At 33.7% G+C, this 21,042-nt stretch overlaps 1 protein-coding gene across 9 annotated transcripts in view; it reads right to left on the reverse strand.

The window, feature by feature from the left end:
• Positions 1-21,042, reverse strand: part of Ankib1 (ankyrin repeat and IBR domain containing 1) — a 190,556-nt gene that overhangs the window by 59,467 nt on the left and 110,047 nt on the right. For 6 of the 9 annotated variants that reach the window (XM_021242586.2, XM_087204471.1, XM_087204473.1 and 3 more), the window contains 5 exons: positions 13,422-13,630; positions 12,605-12,634; positions 12,042-12,130; positions 4,873-5,017; positions 3,291-3,457 (listed from right to left, as the gene is read on the reverse strand). In XM_021242586.2, coding sequence (XP_021098245.2) covers positions 3,291-3,457; positions 4,873-5,017; positions 12,042-12,130; positions 12,605-12,634; positions 13,422-13,630 — 640 coding nt within the window. The remainder of the gene's footprint in view (positions 1-3,290; positions 3,458-4,872; positions 5,018-12,041; positions 12,131-12,604; positions 12,635-13,421; positions 13,631-21,042) is intronic. The other 3 variants (XM_021242588.2, XM_004862370.4, XM_087204472.1) reach the window with 1 other exon arrangement.

The following is a 21,042-nucleotide window of genomic DNA, read 5'->3' on the forward strand; positions in this document are numbered from 1 at the left end:
AAAGCAATATATATTTTGTATGTGTGTCAAAGTATATAAGAATCACTTCATCAGACTTATGAATAAATCCGACTTATTCTTCTGGAACAGAACTTGTTCTTAAGTCAGGGACTTACTACATTATAAAAATGATATATAGATTTACTGCAATTCCAATCAAAATACCAACCACATACTCTACAGAACTTGTAAAAACAATCCTAAAATATATGGAACCAGAAGAGACCCAGAATAGTGAAAACAATGCTTAGCAAAAAGAGCAAAGAAGGAGGCATTACAATCCTGGATTACAAATTATACGACAAAGCTGCAGTAATTAAAATCTCATGAGGGCTGGGGATTTAGTTCAGTGGCGCTGGTGCATGCCTCACAAGCTCAAGGCCCTGAGAAGTTCAATCCCTGGTACCAAAAAAAAAAAAAGTCATGGTATTAGCACAAAAATCAACATATTGACCAATGGAATAGAATTGAGGATGCAGAAACATCTCAGACGCACTTTCAGCCTTCTGACTTGACAAAGAGGCCAAAAACACCCTGGAGAAAAACAGCCACTTTAACAAACGGTGCTGGAAAAACTGGTTAACGATGTGCAAGTGAATGAATCTAGACCTATATTGCTCATCTTAAAAATGGGTCAAAGATCTAGATATAGAAACAATGAATCTGTTGGAAGATAAAATGGGTAAAACTTTTAAAGATATAAGCATAGGCAAGGATTTTCTGAACCGTACCTCAACTGCACAAGAAATAGTACCAAAAATCAATTGGGATTATATCAAATTAAAAAGCTTCTATGCAAAAAAGGAAATGTTCAAAAAAGTGAAGAGAAATCTACAGAATGGGAAAAAAATTTTGCCAGCTACTTCTCAGAATGAGGACTAGTATGTTTAAAAACTTTTAAGAAAAATTAGACTCCAAAATAAGACCAAATTTTAAAAAAGGGCAACTGAAATGAACAGACACTTCTCAGAAGAACAAGTATAAATGATCAATAAGTATATGAAAAAATGTTCAGTTATCTTTTGGTCTTTTTTTTCACTTTTCTTTTTTGGTACTGGGAATCGAACCTAGGGCCTAGAGCTTGCTGGGCAGGCACTGCCCCACTGAGCTAAATGACCGGCCCAATGTTTACTATCTTTGGGCATTAGAGAAATGCAAATCAAAACAACATTGAGACTCCATCTTACCCCAGTTAGAATGATTATCATCAAGAACTCAAAAAGCAATAAATGCTGGCAAGGTTGTGGAGAAAAAGGAATCCTTCTGGGTATCTTTCCAAAAGAGTTAACGTCATCATATCACAGTGATCCATACATACTCATGTCTATAGCAGCATAATTCAAAATAGCTAAATTATGGAAGTGGCATTCAACAGATGAATGGATAAAGAAAAATGTAGTACTATATATATGAATAACAGTCATACAAAAGAATTTGAGTCATCTGTAGGAAAATGGATGGATCTTAAGAACATAATGCTAACGGAAATAGACAGAGGATACATATCACATGGTTTTTCTAATATGAGAAATAATTTGAAGAGTAAAATAAGACCAAAATAGTAAGTGAAATATTATCAGACACAAAAGGATAAGTATTGCATGGTTTCTCTTATATGAGAAACCAAACTATAAGTAGTTTAAAGAGCAAAATAAAAGAGAGATGGTGGGAAATTGGGAGGTGGACTTTGTGGAGATGGAAAGAAGTTCTGGGGGAAAGGGGGAGAACACAGGGCAGGGAGAAAAAGGAATTAAAAGTGATTGAGATGCAATATGTATACTAAAAGTTCCCTAAGATGAATCAAATTATTACGTATCTTAAGTATATACCAACAATAAAAAGAAAAAGAAGGAAGAAACAGACCTGTGTTGGTAAGGATATTTTCACAACTAAACATTTTTACCATCTTGTAGTATTATGGTTAGAATTTGGCTTCTTATTAAGTATAAAAATGAAGACTACAGTTTCATATTTTTAGTTAAAGCATAACCATGTAGATGATAATTCTAGAAATGATCCAAAAGAATAAATATTATTCTTTTCTGACCATTTCATTAAGTAAAACAAGAATAAGGCAGAATGCTGATGGCTGACATACACACTGTCAAACAAAAACATAGTTACATATCCTTTTCATTACTCATTTATTATCAGCTTATCCTTATTCAATACTTATTAACCAATAGAAACTAAACACAAGATATCAAACAGCACATAATCACTAGCTCCTAAATAAGTCTGTCCATTAAAATCATCTGAGAGAGGATTTTTTAAAACCTCTGCTTAAAAACCTACTACACCTGGGCTAGGGATTTAGCTCAGTGGTTTTGCTGCCTGCTGCGCAAGTGCAAGGACCAAAGTTCAATCCCCAGTACCAAAAACAAACAAACAATAACAACACCAAAAACCACAAAACCTACTAAACCAGAATCTCAGTTTTTGGGACACAGGATAAAAATTTGGAAAAGATCCCTTTGTAATTCTGGCATCCCTGGTTAAGACTCACTGCTAACAGTTTATACTTTAAGAAAGAAAGTTAAACTCTAAACATTTTCTAATCTTTGGTCAATAATTTGGTTATTATACTTTCAGTGCATGTGGTTTGGAATCAAACACACTTCAGCTCAAATCCCATTTGTGCCATTGCTAGCTGGGAGATGTCTCTGTATCTGAATTTTTTAAATCTATAAAGTGGACATAATAACAGCCTTCAACTTAAAGCATCAATGGAAGATTTCAATATTTAAAAAATATTTGGAATAGCATCTGGTTCACATCAAGCATAAGATAAATTGAACTATTATTATTATATACTTTAAAAATTAATAAGAATAATACCAAGTATGCTACAATTTAAAGACCTTATCCAAGGTAGAAAATCTCACAGTGATATATGTGCACCCATGTTTATTGCATACCAAACAGTTTCTCTGGTGTGAGGAACAGTGGGGGTAAAAAAGGTATAATAGATAATTTGAGATAGGAAGAAAAGGTCCAAAGGGGAAGGGAAAGTTGGAGGGGTAGGGGAAAGGAAAGGAACAAATATGAGAAAAGGAAAAAGGAAACAAAGTCTTTGTAAATAGGCAGGGGTGGAGGGGTTGAAGGGAGGGCAGGGAAATGGGGAAAAACATAAGAACCAAGATAAGTCATGTAAAGATACAAATTCCCAATGATGAATGCCATCATATTGTATACCTAAAATGTACCAATAAACTTAATGAATAACAAACAAACAAAAAAACCGTTAGGAAGGTGATGAGGCCCATTCTAACTGGTGATCTTATACTAACCAGCAGAAGAGGTGTCCTTTTCCACAGTCCACAGCAGGAGCTCTCAGCAATGGGAAACTGAGGGTATCAGTTCCAGATGTATTTGACCCTTGTTTTGTTAGTCTAACTGCTCTTTCACAGCCTGCAGTAGGACACCATTTAATGGCAGGATTATTTTCAACGAAGGCCTGTATGGATAGTAGTAACAAATAACAAAAGAAACTATTTTAAATCTAAATTATAATGTAGAATGCACCCCCCACAATAATTTAAAGCAAAGCAAAACAAAACAAAATGAATAAAGTACAAGTTGTCAGTGTCAAAAATTATTTAAAATGCTATTGGGAAGTATTCCAAAAACTTAAGGAAAGAAGTGGGAATTATTTTAGTAAAGAAACAATTGCAATGTTTTTTCTTTAATTTAAAAATCATGTAAATAACAATAATGTGTAAAAAATGTAATTTTTAACACAGAAATGTATTACTTAAAAATTATACAATACGCTTATTTTCTGATGAAACACAATTATAAGTAGAATATTATCAGAATCTTATAATTATTACTGTATCAGGATAGCAAATTCCTAAATAGCATCTTAATACATAAAAATTAATAGTATGATGATGTTTTCTATGTTAAAGCAAGACTTCTTTTTAAAATATACACAGGATTTAGAATAAGAAAAATCTACACAAAGCAATTAAAATGTAATTGCTACATTACACAAAAGACAATAACTTACATATGCTTTTCAAAAACTCCTCAATGAAAATAAAGATAGAAAAAATGAAAAACATTATAACTTGTTGTATAAAACTATTACTTAGAAAAAAAATCATATTTCCAATTTAAATTTTCAAATTCCAAATGTTTATTTTTGCAGTATATTTTGGAAAACTTAGTTTTGAGCAATAATTCTTTTTTTAAGGAGAAACTACTATATCAGCCCTTCATTTCTACTTTATGATAAAATGCTTCAGCTTAAAACTTAAATGCCACCATACCTTTACACAATTTTTCCTGAGAAAATAAAGACAGAAACTATTTGTGATGGTTAATCTTTTTTTCTGTTTTCTTTTTTTTTATTGAGACAAGGTCTTGCTCCATAGTTCAGGCTGGCAGTGAATTCACTGTAGCCCAGGCTTGCTTCAAACTCACAATAACCCTCCTGCCCCAGCCTCCCAGGTACTGAGATTATAGGCATGCGCCAACATGCCTGGCTTGTGATTATTAATGACTGTGAACTTTACTGGTTTGAGAGATAGCTAGATTAGTGAACCACATTTCTGGGTATTCTAGGTGGGTCATGGTGGTGCTACTTTGGGGACAACGTCTAGTCTCTGGCTTTCTTCCTCGAGTGCTCCTTCCACTATGAAGTGAAGTTTCTGACATGGAGTCAGCTCACCAAGGACTGAGACCTCTGAAACCTGAGCCCAAAAACTTTCTCATTTAAATTGCAGGTGTTACGTACTTTGCCAAGGAACAGAGAAGTTGACGAGTATATCATCATTTTATGTTTTCAAAAATAAAAACAAGTAACATCTGTTATACAGGTTTAGTAAAATTAAAATTATGGATATCAAACAGATTTTGGCTGCATACCTTAATATCAAACTGTAGGTATCGTTTGTCCATTTCCTTAGAAACTACACTTTCTATGATATCCACAGGCACAAGTTGAAAGCACTCATATGCAGGGCAGAAAATGTTGTGAGCTTCACCTTCTTGAATTTTCAGATTTAAAAATCTATTGAAATTATCAATTGATAAGAAAAAGGCATGGGTATGAGTTAGTTGTACATTCTAAGACTTTTTTTAAAAACTCAACTTTCTGTTAGAGTACAGTTAAAAGAATACAAGCAAACACTGGGGGTTAAAGCTCAGAAGTGGAATTGTGTGCTTAGCATGCACCAGGCCTTGGGTTTAATCCCTAGAGTGTGCATGTATACACACACACACACACACACACACACAAACACAGCCAATAAATTATGGGATATCAACTGTAGTAGTACTTGCTCAGTAATTCATTTTCTATGTATACATATTTATTTACGTATATACACATAAGAATATGTATGTATACACATGTATTAGTCTATTTTACATTTTTGTTTGTTTTGTTTCATCTTTAAAATATGAAACAATGTTTTAGTTTTATTTAACATTAAATATTCAGAAATGAGTGGCTTAGAAGGTCATATTCAGTTGGTAATATTCTGTACATTTAAATAAATCAGGGCTACAGCACAAAGTTTTCTCTTTATATCTCATTTTGAGGAATATTAAAATGAGTTCTATGACATTGTTCTATGATAAATATGTTCTTTGATTATTGAGGTAGAAAGGAAAAGACAAAAGTGGCAGGAATCTAGCTCAAGGTAAATTGAGTCATTAAGAACAAAATTGTTTAGCTGAGCCTGGAGGCCCAAGCTTGTAATTCCAGCTTCCTGAGAAGCTGAGGCAGAAGGACTGAAAGGTCAAGCCCAGCCAGGCACTTTAAGAAACTCAGCAACATCTTGTCCTAAAAGGGGGGGGGGGGGAAGCTGGGGATGCAGCTCAGTGTGAAAGCCATGAGTTCAGTTCCCAGTATGGCAAAGCAAAAAACAAACAAAAAAACCCAAACAGATACCACACAGACAGAATTCTGACTTTGAGAATTCTAGGTCTTAAGTTTAACAATCTTTTTTTTTTTTTTTTTTTTTTTTGGTACTGGGGATTGAACTCAGGTCTTTGTGCTTGCATAGCAGGCGGCGAAACCACTGAGCTAAATCCCTGGCCCAAGTTTAACAATCTTAATATTGAACTATTTTGATCCTTGGCTTCACCAAGCGTAAAACAGGATAAACATACGTACTTCCCATGGCTGCTACACAGATTTTATGTAAAAAATCTGCATATTGCCTGACAATGAATAAGAATTCATAAATTTTAGCAAGGTTTATTATTATTATTATATTATTATTATTATTGTTTTTGGTACCAGGGATCGAACTCGGGTCCTTGAGCTTGCACCGCAGGTGGTGAAACCACTGAGCTAAATCCCCGGCCCAAGGTTTATTATTTTTATTATTTAATTCTGCCTGTGGAAAAGCAAGAAACAAACTTCTGAAGTGTGCATTATATTGGATTTAACATTTACATCTAGAGTAAATAAATGGAAAAATGGGAGAATTAAGGCACAACTCTACTTATCACAATCAACAGTTTGATCATTTCACTGATTACAATCTTTTTCTCAGTCTTCTGCTTCCACTCACTTTGCAAAAAAAAATCAACCTGAGGTCTCATTGGACCTGCTCCCTTCACTCCATTTCTTTCTATAGCAACATCTTCACCTTGGCACTTCAGAGAAGACAGTTTCCATCAGGCAGCCCTCAAAGTTCTATCACATCCCAGACCTAGCAGCATCTTTAACTGTCTTTGAGTTCTTCCTCATTAACTTCAGCAAAAATGAGTTCTTCTTTCATCTCTGCTAATCCTCTAATGCTCTGGCCAGCTCCGGGACCTGCACTATCCTTTAGTCCTCCCTTGCTTTCTCCCTCTCTTAACTTGGGCACAATAAAAAAATCTCAAGTTTTTCCAACTTGAAAAGCTTTCTAGCCAAATGACTGATTCCACTTTTCCTTTTACATCAAAGTTTCATGAAACAACAGTTGATGATTTGTCATCCTTTCCTCAAATCTACCCCCTCACTGTTCAACCTGTAGCACTCTGTCTTCTAACTTCTTTGAATGGCTGGCTCTCAACAGGGCTACAATGACTATCCATTAGGCCACTTCACTCAAGACTTCTCAGTTTTTATCTTTCTTGACTTCTCTTGAGCATGAGACACTGCTCAACAGTCTCTTCTTTCAAATTTTCTCTTCCTTATAGCTTCAGGAATGAATTTATTATTTATATTTTGAATTATCACCTCTCAGTTCCTTGTGCATTTTTATAGTAGTGCCTCTTTGTTCCTAATTTCTTATATCCCCCTCTCCCCAGTTTTCTACCTCAAAATTCTCCCCTTCCCATTCTATACAATCTTCCTGGGTGATCTGAATGTACCTGCATCCTAACTATAGTTATGCCTTGGTACTTTTTATAACTTGTATCTAGATGTCCCCCCAAAGCCTCACACAGTCATAGGCAGAGATTTCTGGAGGTGGCTGGATCTAGGGTGTGTGATACTGGGACCAAGGATATGATGCTAAGATTAAGGGTGAGTGCTACCCACCCTAAAGTTGGGTAGCCTGGATAAGATATAAGGGACAGAAAGAGGGTTGTTGCTTATTGCTCACTGTTGCTTGCTTCCTTCTGTCTGCCATGAACTGTTTCTCCTCTGTGATGGCCCTTTGCCATGCCACCCTGTCTTGGAGCCAGCCAGCTATATGAATTGAAGCCAGATAAACTAAGCCAAACAAATCTTTTTTCCTTCAACTTTGGGTGTTTGGGTATTTTGTCTCAGCAATGAGAAAAGTAACTAAGACAGTACTCAACTGCTTTGAAACTCATCAAATTTTGTAAACATTTTTTCCCAGTCCTCACCATTTGTGTGGTACTTGATGGGCTAGCTAGAACTTCCCTGTGTTGATTATCTCTTGACTCACTACCCTGTTTAGCCAAAACAATTTGTTTGATACTTGTTGTGCCTCCTGGAACCAATTAATGATGAGCACTAAGGTACCACTGTATATGATAACAAGTCAAAAGCCCTGATCTACCTCGTTAGCTACATATGTTGATTTTCATTTAAATATCCCACCAGCCTTTTAAATTCAACATATTTAAAATTTTACCTGCCACTTACAGTATGATTTAAAAATCACACTGTCTCTGTAAAACTCTGAAAATATCCTAACAAAAAAGCATTCAATACCTCAGTTCCCAGTTAAAAATTACTTGTACTACTCTGGATGTCAGGACAGATGAAGCACTCAGGAAATGCTGGTAAAATAGCAGTTATGAAAGTATGATCTGTGGGGCTTTGAGGGTAACTGCCACCTTTCAGGGAATTTATGAGGTCAAAACAACTTTCATAATGCTAGTAAGACTTTTGTGGTTTTTGGTTAAAATTGCTGGTGCCTTAGTAAAAATCATAACAATGGCACTACTAGTAATGATCTTTGTATTCTTCACTATCTCAAATTTGCACTTAAAAAAGCAGCTTCATTTAAGAATGTCATTGATTAAAAAAAAAGAATGTCATTGATAGAATAGTAAGAATTATTAATTTTATTAAATCTTGACCTCTCAAAACACATCTTTTGGGTCTTCTGTTCAAAAGAAAGGGAGGGAGGAAATTAAGCAGAATGAATGCCTGTTTTATGCCAAAACATGATGGTTGTCTCAAAGAAAATTTCTTAGCTGACTGTTGACCTTGTAAGCATATACACAGATACTTGCATTTTTTATTAAACACTCTATTTGAAAAAATGACCACAAACAATGATTATGCAGATTGGGGTATACAGCAGACCTTTTCAAAAACTGAGCTAAATGAACTTGTCACTTCAAAGAAAAATCTGACAGTATTTCTTGCCGATGATAAAATTCAAGCTTCAAAGAAATGAGAATTTTGAAAAAGTTTTGTTATCTTGAGCTTTTCTAATGGGATTGGGGCTGAGATTAACTATTGATTTTACACTATATTTGTGTGTAGGGAGATATGTCAACATTGGAAGAGTTGTATAATTCAGGGAGCTGATATTTTCCAAAGGATCAATGAACAATGTTTATTGACTATAAGATCTATTCAAAGTGCAAGACAGACCAAGGGATTTTAATATAACAGGAAGTTCTTTGATATGGTTTCAGATTTTTCCCTGCAACTAATCGATAAAAACAGTCACTTGTTGAATTTTGATGCACATCAAAGAGTATCCGCAGTTAACTGAACAGTCTATTAATACACTTCTCTCTATTCCATCTACTAATTGGAAACCTGCTCATTATATGTCCACCAAACAATACACTGAAATTGACTGAATGCAGAAGATATATTATTTATGCTAATATATAATGGGTCTGTTGTTATTTTTAATAAGTTAATAAACACTAAAATTTTTTTCAGTGTTAATTTTGAATGTATTACATATGGATAAATATGGTCCATATAAGCTCTTTGGAATTCTCGATAATTTTTAAGAGTGTAAAGGGGGTCTTAAGACTAAAAGTTAGCTACGTGAAGACTTTCCTCTTCCATAACGTAGCTATGAATAGGTTTCCTGGTTGGATATAGTTTAATACTTCTAGTTCCTGTCAACACGCAGTTTGCTTAGATATCCCCTCTTTGCCTGAAAATAAGACCTAGTTGAAAAATAATCAGCATTGAAAACTAGAGATCAAAAACGCCAGTTCCAATCAGCCTACTCTTGCTTTACCAGCCATCACTATTCTCTTGCTCAATGGTTCCTTTGTAAGATAGGTAAGGCAAGGACAGGCTGACTGGGGCTGGCATGCAGATTTCCAGTTTTCGACGCTGATTATTTTCCAGCTAGGTCTCATTTTGGGGGAAACACAGTGGTTACTACATTTTGTGTATTCTCAATGTAACAGAACAAACTTAATTATTCCTGGGGAGTTAAATGACAGAACAGAGAAGACTTCATTGAAGACAGGATCAATTCTCTGTTAGCTGTTATTCATACTCATGATACAATTTTCTTCTAAATTTATAAGTAGAACATAAAGTTGATGAATGTCAGTAAAAGAAGTAAATCTGGGTCAAATTTTACCTATATTTTAATTTTGTAGATAAGCTTCACAGATGCTATCATTTAGGCTCTCTGCTTATTACAATGTTTTGGAAGATGATAAAAATATTCACAGGTTGATTATCATGTGCCCTATAAATAATCCTATGAAGTATTTACTATTATCATCATTTTAAAAATCAGGAAGCTGAGATTCACACAGGTTACCACTTGTCTAAATCAATGATTAATAAATAGCAGAGCTGAAATTCATAATCCAGAATTCTATTGCATCCAGAATCTGAGCTCTTATCCTTAATATTAGGAAGAATATTTTAGTCTGGGTAGAAAATAATAATTTTCTTTTATTTAAGCCCTTGGCATAAATGCTTCAAAGAATCTCACTATATTGCAAATATAGAATTAGAAAATGAAAGACAGGTTTTCAAACTATCTGAAGGCCTTTAAAAATTCTTTCTCATTTTAGACAGGAGTTTCTTTTCTATATGACTCTGTGATGACCGTAATTAATTTAAACATGATTTTATCAAAATATGAATTGCCCAACATGGAACCTGTTTTACTCGTGTTTGAATTGATAAGAACTGGCAGGGGTAGGGTAGAGAATCCTAGGCAGGCTGTTAAAATACTAAGGAAAACAGTAATTAGGTCCTTCAAATTTAAATCTTACCATACTGTCTCACAGCTAAATAGTGATGAGTATGGAAGATGGTTCCTGTGATCTGACTCAGGTGAAGAAGGTCAAGGAAGTCAAAAAAATTCAAGTAACTCCAGGGTGAGGTCAGTTTTCACATACAAATTAAGGGGAACAGGGCCAGGGATTTAGCTCAGCACAAGGACCTGAGTTCGATCCCCAGTTCCAAAACAAAAAAAACAAAAAAACAAAACAAATTAAGGGGAACATCTGCAAACTTGGGAAAACCCAGATATTGCTTTCTAATACAATAAAGTTAATCATTTTAAGGTTAATAAAGTACTGACCTGGGGAAGATTTTCTGCTTTTACAATTGGGTCAAGGATTGCTTTCAACTGTGATCTTTGATCTTTGCCAGCCAGTTCATTTGCATCAACTACACTGATCTAATAGGTTGCTTACAAATTTGGGGGTCAGGGAATGAGTATGGGAGGCAGAGAGTAAACAGAAGGGATTCAAAGGGAAATGAGGAAATGATGAATATTCATTATCTTGACTCGGGTGACGGTTTCATAGTGTGTACACATGTCCAAGTATATCATATTATTTATTTTATTTATTTATTTTTGGTGCTGGGTATTGAACTCGGGACCTTGCGCTTGCGAGGCAGGCGGCGGAACCACTGAACTAAATCCCCTGCCCAAATTATTTATTTTAAATGTGTAGCTTGATGCATATTCATGAACATATAATCAGAAAAATGGCTTATTTTTAAGATTTTCTTAAATACTGACATACTTTGCTTAAGTCATCAAACAATAGTTTTGTGTGTCTATAGAGACTGCGGCTTATACTTAATCTTCATTTGTTTTACAAACTTGTCTCAAAAAGTGCCAAGTTAATGAGAAAGTACAAGGTAACAGGAAGGAAAATAAGAGATAAACACGAGAAGCAAAATAAAATTTGCATTTGTAATATATATCCAACCATGCCTAGCAGAAACATTTAACTTTATATTAACTGTAAAAATTTTAAATATCTGTATTTTTACAGATTTTCATGGCTATTTGCTTGTCACACAAAATTCAGAGAAAGTACAAAAACAAAGGCTTAAAATTCTTGAAACATACGACAAAAACTGATTCTTGAAATTTGGGTTTAGGATTAAAATATACATTAGATATTATATAAATTAAAATACCATGAAAAATTATAAATATCTGCTGTGTTCCCCCAAACTACCTTTTATTAAGATAAATTGTATTAAATAGCTAAGAAGAAAAAAATTCTTCCTTAGTAGTAAAGTGCAGTGCGTTTCAGTGTTAACTCTGAAATCAGTATAAATTAACCATATCATTAACTAGTGAAAGCAAATGATTTTATTAGCAAATCAGAGTTCTATCATGCAGTAAGAGAGGCTAAGCTGCTCATATACTCACGACTCCCAACATCCTCTACAAAAGTCATGTCCACAGGGCATATCCACTGGATCCTCAAATACAGAAATGCTGCACATACAAATGTCACACTGGAGATAAAGAAGAATGACTTAAACAGAGTCATACTTTGAAGAGAACAATACATTCATTTTGTTCATTGGTTTAATGGCAAAAATATGAGTAATTATAAATTTTAGAAGTGTTTCAAAATCATAAGGGCAATTATTGTATCTACCTTTGAGTAATAAATATCATGACTACCTCATTATAAACTATGGTGGGATTTAAATGTTTTAGTGCAAAAGTAAAACTCTTGGATTCCAAATTTATATATTAATCAGCATCTATGCATTTGGAAAGTACAAAAAACAAATCTATACAATCTATTCAGGTCATGATCAAATTCTATGTTGCAAAATAATCACTCCAACATCATGTCCTTTATTCTACACTTATCCTGGGAAATCTATAAAATCAGAGTAACTATGTTTTTAACATAGCAATTGAGGATATTAACAGCGGCAATTTGGGCCAGGGATTTAGCTCAGTGGCACTGTACTTGCCTCGCAGGCACAAGGTCCTGAGTTCAATCCCTGGTACAAAAAAAAAAAAAAAAAAAATCAGAAAACAGTAGCAATTTGAGGCTAAACAAGAAACCATGCTATAAACTGTATCTTCTCAAGAATGCTTTTCTAGAAGAAAACTTTATAATGTTACACATGTGAATTGTTGAAGCAGGATTATTTTTCAAAATGGCCTAAAATAAGGAGTGCTTTTGTATTCATCACAATTTTTGAGTGTCTGAACCATTTCAAGAAACATCAAAATTTCCTACGAGTACACTGATGGCATGCCAATTAAAAACCCACACAAGGGCTGTATCATTCCTTAATAAAGAGGAAATATTTATTATGGAAATGCATCTGGATAAGAAACTCCAGAAACTTTATTGAAACAAATATATGATCATCATTGTATTGTAAATCTTTAAAAGTTTGTAGCTTTTAAGAAATTATAAAATGTTTTTGTATTTTCAGCTTAAAGTGTACATCACAAAGTTAACTTTTAATATTCTAGTATGTTATTTTTGAATATATTTTAAGTAAAAATTAGTAAGTGTATGGTTTCCCCCAAATCGTTTTGTTTTCTATTTTGAAATGAGAAAAGAAAATCTTTTTAAATCTATAGTTCAAAGACTACAAAAATAGTCTGCGATAACAAGGATCTATCAGAGAATGAAAGTAAGTGAACCTTTAGAGGAGGATAAGGGAGTCAACTATAAGAACACAACTAGACACTCTATGGAATAATATTAAAAACTTGAAAAGCTAAAAGACTAAAAACAAAGCTATGGGAAGTACATCAAGTACTAAACCATACCAAACTGGTTTCTAAATCCCCAGGAGATAAACTGATTTCATCTGGAGAGGTGACAGAAGAGCGTGTAGTCCTTGGAGTTCTTGGAGAAGGGAGTGTGTCCCAGGCATTATACCCACTTGGTGGTGGAGTTGGCATTTGAACACCTGATCGTTGGCAGCAGTTCTCTGGGTTGGACATCCAAGCTTCAAGTAATTTCTCCCTGTCCCAGTCTTTAAGAAAAATGGAATGGGTATCTCTCAAAAACTAGAAACTATGATATTTTCAAAGTTACATAATAACAAAATAAACAAGACATAAGTCATCTAAAGAAAAAAGTATGGTATTTATATAGAATTAGTAACTGTAGCCAGGCATGGTGGTACATGCCTGTAATCCTAGCACTCAGGAGGCTGAGGCAGGAGGATTCCACGAGTTTGAGGCCAGCTTAGGGTACACAGTGAGTTCAAGGGCAGCCTGAAATACATATTGAGAACCTGTCTCAAAAAACCAAAAAGTAGTAACTGCAAACGAATATACTGTAATACAGAATTTAAACTTTTTAAATGTACAGTGGCTTAAAACTGTGTCAGTATCTAACAATATCTCAAAATTCCCACCAACTTCTAATAACCAAACAGGTGACTCACATCACTTTTAGAATTTACTAAAATATTTGTTGATTGTAGGCTTCAGTTAGCCTCTTAACTCTTTGAATATGTAATTTTGCAATTGGCCTCACTGGTGTCAAGTTGTGAGATGATTATACAGTCACTATAAACATGTAAAAATGCCAATTGCAGGCCCTAAAAATCATTCAATAGCTCGAAAGTAGAAAGAACTCCCTAAGGGATTTGAGTTATAAATGTTTATAGTTGAATCAGGCATCAATTCTGTATTAAGTAAGCCAAAATCTGGCATAACTAAAAAAAAGGTTGCCTTCCTAGTTTGAACAGTTATAAATTGGCCAAGTGAAGGATGTTATTATAATGGCCAGAGCCATAAAAATGTAACCTGTTAAAGACAATGAACTAATATACCCAATTACTGTGCTAAGTGCTTCACACACATTATTTAATGTGTTCATTCCAGCAATCTTCTCACTTCTTATTTAAGTAGAGAAATTAAGACTTAAGGAAGTAATATGACTTACTCATATAAAGACTTGACCTTTCCTGTGATTCCAAAGCTGTTTTCTTTCCATAATCACACACTATCTCTTAAGTGCATTAAAAGGGTAAATTTAAATTATTCACCATAGATTATTCTATAAAATTTTATAGCTCAAATACAAATAGCTGAGGAAAGTTTCTACACAAGATTTTCTTCAATCATATTATGGCTCTGTATTTGGCAGTTTAATAGGGGAAAGTATGACATGTAATAAAGATTAAGGAAGTATTTTTTTTTTTTGGTACTGGGGATTGAACTCGGGTCCTTGTGCTTGCGCAGCAGGCGGCAAAACCACTGAGCTAAATCCTCAGCCCAAGGAAGTACATTTCTGGCTGAGGAAACCATAGTACCTGAAAGGCACAGAAGTGTAACTGAGAGACTTCTGTGAGTCTCTAAAGTTGTATGACAGAATGTTGTGGTTTGGGGAGATGGAAAGTACAGTAAAGTGGGAAAAGGGGGTCAGATTACAAAGTTGAAGAAAAATCTAAGTGAAAAACACTGCATTCAAGTGCATTTCAGGAAATGGTGCTAGATGGACTTCAGTATACTGATAGGCCATTACTTTGACTAAGACCATGGGCTATATGCAATATTTCACATTCTTCAAGTCCTATAGACTGTCTTCTAAATTCTGTATACTTCCAATATGTACCAGAAACCTAAATTTTCTATCTGTATGGGAAGTTTATATGTACATATAAAAGCAGGCATTTACATTTCTCAGAAAGAGCTAGGTATAACTTTTGGTTCTAAAATATATGGTATTAAAATTTAGCAAATCTACTGATTTTATCAGTTGAAAGCCATTTTAATATATAAAAGCAATTCTTTGTTTGAATAGACATTTGTAGAAGAATTAGAGATAAGTACTAAAATGTTTTCTCCTACGACTGCTCCTAAAAAAGATTTGACTTGAATATTCCTAGTTCTCATGGCAACATATAACATGGTGGTTTCTTAAAACTTAACCAGTGTATAAGGATATTTATTCATTTATTTTTTCCTCTTAAATTCTTTTATTGGTACATTGTAGGTATACAATACATTTACAATCATCATTGGGAACTTGCACCTTTACATGATGTATTTTGGTTATTTTTTCTCCATTCCCCTGCCCTCCCTTCAACCCTTCCACCCTTTCCTATTCACAAAGGCTTTGTTTCCACTTTTTTTTCCCCTCATATTTTTTCCTTTCCCCTACCCCTCCCACTTCCCCTACTACTTTGGTCCTTTTCTTATTTCACATTATCAATTATTCATTTTAGTCCTTATTTACACTTTCAGTTTCTCATACCAGAGAAACTATTTGGTATTTACACATGTGTGTCCTATTTATTTCCCTTAAGAATATGTCCTCAATGTGCATCCATTTAGCTATAAATGTCCCTAATTTCTCTTTCTTTATGGCTGAGTAGTATTCCATTTTATAAAAAAACCACATCTTCTTTATCCAGTCTCCAGTTGATGGGCAAGTGTATTGATATTTAAAATGTGATATTGATTGATATGAAGATAGGTGAAGAAATCCTTTATTGGTTTTTTTTAGCAGCTATTGGAATTTGTGGTTAAGAAAAATTAATTTGCCATGTTCATTTTATAAAATGTCATCAATTTCAGAAAAGCAAATTACTTAACCTCTTTGTATTTCAGTGTCTTTTGGGGGATAATTACTATCTATCATATTGGTTTCCTGTGAATATGTGAATATGTTTGAAGTAGTGTGTGGCAGGTGGAAATATCAATACAGTGGTACCTTGGTACTCATTAATTGGTTCTAGGTGGTATGCTGAGTTCTAAATGAGTACCAAACAGTTTTGGCTGGAAATGGTATAGAGTCAAGAGGCAACAGTTGACAAGTTAATAGTTTGCTTGTTGAGTACCACACAAACCATGAGGACCTGGAAAAATTTTCTTGTCAAGTTCCAAATTTGACAAGTTTCAAAGAAGTTCAGTACTAACATACGACTAAAAATACAGGCTAGGATTAGCTCTTAGTATTGTCTCACGGCTTATAAAATGACCCATGACAGAAATGAGGGCTTTACCTAGGAAATTATGGTGAGGAAGCATTAATTTACTTTAGGAACTTAAGAAACAGCAGAACAAACTATGCGCAGGAGCACACAATTTACCTAGATTAACCTTATCATATTTCTTAAAATGCGGCTTTAGTTAATAGGTTTAAAGGAGAATGTGAGAAAAAGGAGAAAGCATTAAGCCTTTAAAGAATGGCAGACTAAAATAAAATTTAAAGCACTAGTTAGCAGAACTTATGTTAAAAGGAGGCAAAATTTAAGTCTAAATTATTCTACTCAAGATAAACTGCTAACTTTTAAAAATCTGGTTAATAATTGTAATAGTAAATGACAAAACATCTAATTAAAATGTCTCATTTGGATCTTGTTTATTTACAAAATGAATGTGTTGATTAAAATGTACTTTTGAAAAAGTGCTTAAAGACCTTATAAATAGGCTGTGAGAACTGATACAACATTTAATTATAGCTGCACCAATATATTCACTATTTTAAAAGATTTTTAGAAGAGTTCCAAAAGATTCAATCATTTTGTATTTACTACTTGCTAGGCTGAAAGAAGTTCCTTGTCTTATTAAGTCCTTGTAAATATACAAGCATGTATATTGCACATAAAGGTATACATGGCATATCATATATTCTATTTTTACAGCAGGATCTTTATTTATTTGTCTCTCTTGCCCTCTCATCTTCTTTGTCTGTTAATTGATCTTAGCAATCAGTCTACGGACTGTCCAGGTTTTTTTTGGAGAGGAGGGGTTACCGGGGATCACACTCAGGACCTTGTGCTTTCCAGGTAGGCGGAGGCACCACTGAGCTAAATCCCTGGCCTCTGGACAGTCAAGTTTTTAAAAGATAATTCCAGATGGCTTTCCAAAAAGGTTGTAAAAATTTATATTTCTGCAGCAACAGTGAACTGTACTAGTTTCCTCTCTGGTGGTAAATGTTACACTTCTTTTAAATGTTTAAGAAGTGATAGCTCATTGTTATTTTACTTTTTTTTGGTACCAGGGATTGAACTTGGGTCCTTGTGCTTGCGCAGCAGGCAGCGAAACCACTGAGCTAAATCCCCGGCCCAGTTATTTTACTTTTCTTGACAACTAATGAGTTCAAATACCTTTTTATGTATATTTTGGCCATCAAGATTTGCTCTTCAATGAATTACCTATCCAGATTCTTGGCTCATTTTTCTTTGGATTAGTTTCTTGTCAATTTAAAGGTTTTTATAGCAAATATTAACTAATATTTTCAAATAAAACAATTTCATCTGGACTTTGTTTATAGTGTATTTACCAATAAAAATTTTAAAATTCAATATACTTCAGTGTACCTTTTCTTTAGCTTCTTGGTTTCTTAGAAAGTCAAAGGTTTTTCTCTGTCCTTGAATTTACATCTATGTCTTCTGGATCTTCTAAAATTGACAGACTGATTTTATGTTTCTTATCCTTCCAATATAAACTTTCATTTTTTTTGGTCCTCCTTTCTTTCTCTCCTGAACCATTTGGTATTCTAACTTAATTTAATTCCAGCTGGCTAGCCACTTATATTATAATCAACCATTAAATTATCCTTTCCCCCACTGAACTAGATTATCTTTATTGTCAATCAAATTCCCAAATATTAAAATAGGGTAAATAGGGTTCTCTAATGTTCCAATGACAGCTGCAGAAAAGCTGTTGTAGCAAAAAGGAAAATAACATGTGGAAATCAAATAATACTTAACCAACGAGATAAGGAGCTCTTTGAAGAGGCAGATGAGAGACAATAAGCAAAATATTAATAAGAACTCTAGCAAGAATCAAGATTAGCAAAAAAAAAAAATACATTTCTTTCGACAAAAAAAGTGTTTATTTTAAAGACTCAGTGGCCACATAAGGAGAATAATTCCTTTTGAGATCCAAACTGTTGTTAAGACCAAAGGGGAAGAACTATTTTAAACCAAAAGCAAAAAGATCCTTAAATGATAGACAAAATTTATGAACTGAAAAATGAAAACAAAAAAAAAACTTAGGTCAGTACTGGTGTAGTTAACAAAAATTTGTGAATGATACATTTCAACTGAAAATGATACAGGAATATGTAGAGAGAAAATTAAAAGAACTCAAAGAAAATGCAATGTTTTTCAAACTAATCTTACTGAAGGGCAAAGTTGGTATATATATTTTAACCTATCTTCTCTTCTAGGCCCAGGGCCTAGATCAAGCTCTATATTCAATAAATTATGTGCTGAAATAAACAAATTAATGTGAACTTACATGATAGTACTAAAATCTGGATGAGGTGGATAGTGTTTCAGGAAACTGTGACTAAAACTGAAGAACGCATGAAAAAGTAGTAAACCACAAGCAGATAAATAACTACGGAAAAATTTAAAATTACAGTAAAAAAAGGGTTGGGGTATGGTTCAGTGGTAGAGCACTTGCTTAGCCTGTGTCAGGCCCTGGGTTTGATTCTAAGCACGAATAAAAAAAAAAAAGATTCCTAGAGATTTTAAAAAACCTATTATGAAAACTGGAAATGTCAAAACTCAATTCTATATAACAACAAGTCTTATTTGACACTGTCTGAAAGCACTGGTCAGTTAAAAAGCAGAACTATAAAAATACTAGAAGGTGGAGGGTATTAGAAGAGATAAAAAAGATTCAATCTATAACACATGCAAACAATATAAAAGAGGTGAAATGCTATAATAGTATCAGATAAAGAGTAGGAGAAAAGATATGTCGTAGAGAGACTGGTTCACAATTAGAAAACTTATAATTAGAAGAGTCAGAAAGACATAAAGGTGTATAAGCCTAGTGTCCAAACTTCAAAATACACTAAGAAACCTGACACCATTAAGGAGGAGGTGTATACAAATCCACATTCACAAATGGGAATTTTAGCATCTATCTTTCACCAACTGATGGAACTAGATAATAAAAATCGGTAAAGACACAAACAATTTAAACACCATAGATGCTATTAGAATCCCATACAAAAGAAAATCCTAATAGGATGAATTTTTTTCAAATGCACATGTTAAAATCATCAGGATAGGCCATATGGTAGGTCATTAAATAAGTCTTTACAGAGAAAACAGAAAAAGAGATATGACAAGTCACAAATATACAAATGTCCAATAAACATGAAACAGATATTAGACCTTACTCATACTTAGGAAATGTAGAATTTTGATTGAAAGTGTATTCTTGTAATTTCACTTTTAAAAATTCTCTTAAATAATAAATGTATAGGTATACAAGGATATGCCTTAAGGAATAATTTATAATGGAAAAAAGAAAAAATGGTACACAGTCAACAATGGAATATATTTATATAACTAGAAGACTATGTAGTCATATACTTATTGATATGGAAAGCTTTATAACATGTATTAATTTTGAAAAACATTATAAAACAGCATTTAGATGAATCCTACTATCACGAAAAACGATGCTAATTCCCTTGTGTGCTATTAGAATTTTCTTTCACATAGATAGGATACTTTAGAATCATGTAAAAATCATTAAAATAAAGAAAAAAGTCACTAGGGTAATTTTAGTGTGAAAATAACAGCAAAAAGTTCATTTTTATTCATTTTTTCCTCCAAGTAATTTATTTTACTATTTGAAAATTATAATGTTAGAAATTATGTCTTCATGCTAAATCAGGAAATCAGTTGTTACATCATTTTCTATAATCTGTCAGTATATCTGGAATACATTCTCCACACAGTTCTTCAAATATTCTAATTACTGCCATGCAAAATGCTAGCTGTGGTGAATAGTATAAAGATCATTCTTTGGAATCAGGCAGTGTTTGAGTTCACTACAAATCTTTTTCAATTTCTGGTTTGATTGTATCATATCAGTCACTTAGTAAATATCTACTGAATGTCTTTTATGTGCCATTATAATGTCAGGCAGTAATGATACAATGAAAGGAAAAAACAGACATAATTCCCACCTTCATGGAACTTACAGTTAGGAAGAAGAAGAAAGACATTAATAAGAATAAGTAGACAGACAGACAGACACACACACACATACCCCACTACTGTCAGAAGTACCATGATAAGCTGAAGAATGCCAGTCAGGAAAGATAGAGTGTGACCCAAGGAAATGCCTGAAATGGACATCTTATGAATGAGTGGGAATTAGATAGGAGAAAAGGGAAGAGAAAGACATGCAGACAGAGGTTAATGTAGCTGGAGCATTCAGTCCAGGGGAGAAACACAGCAGGATATGAGGCTACAAAAACTGATAAGAGGCCTAGATATACAGGACTTTTTATAAACACTTCTATCTTCAGTTTAAGAGTGATAGAAAGTCAATGAAAAGTTGGGATTGGGGATAGGAAGGACAGGTTCTCATGATCATATTTGAAGAGATTATTCTAAGTGTGGAAAAACAAAACAAATTGGATAGGGTATGAGTGGAAGGAAGATTATCTAAG

Source organism: Heterocephalus glaber, unplaced genomic scaffold (genome assembly GCF_053883595.1).
Source record: "Heterocephalus glaber isolate CG9 unplaced genomic scaffold, H.glaber_assembly_v1.0 deba00000546, whole genome shotgun sequence".
Classification (NCBI taxonomy): Eukaryota; Metazoa; Chordata; class Mammalia; order Rodentia; family Bathyergidae; genus Heterocephalus; species Heterocephalus glaber.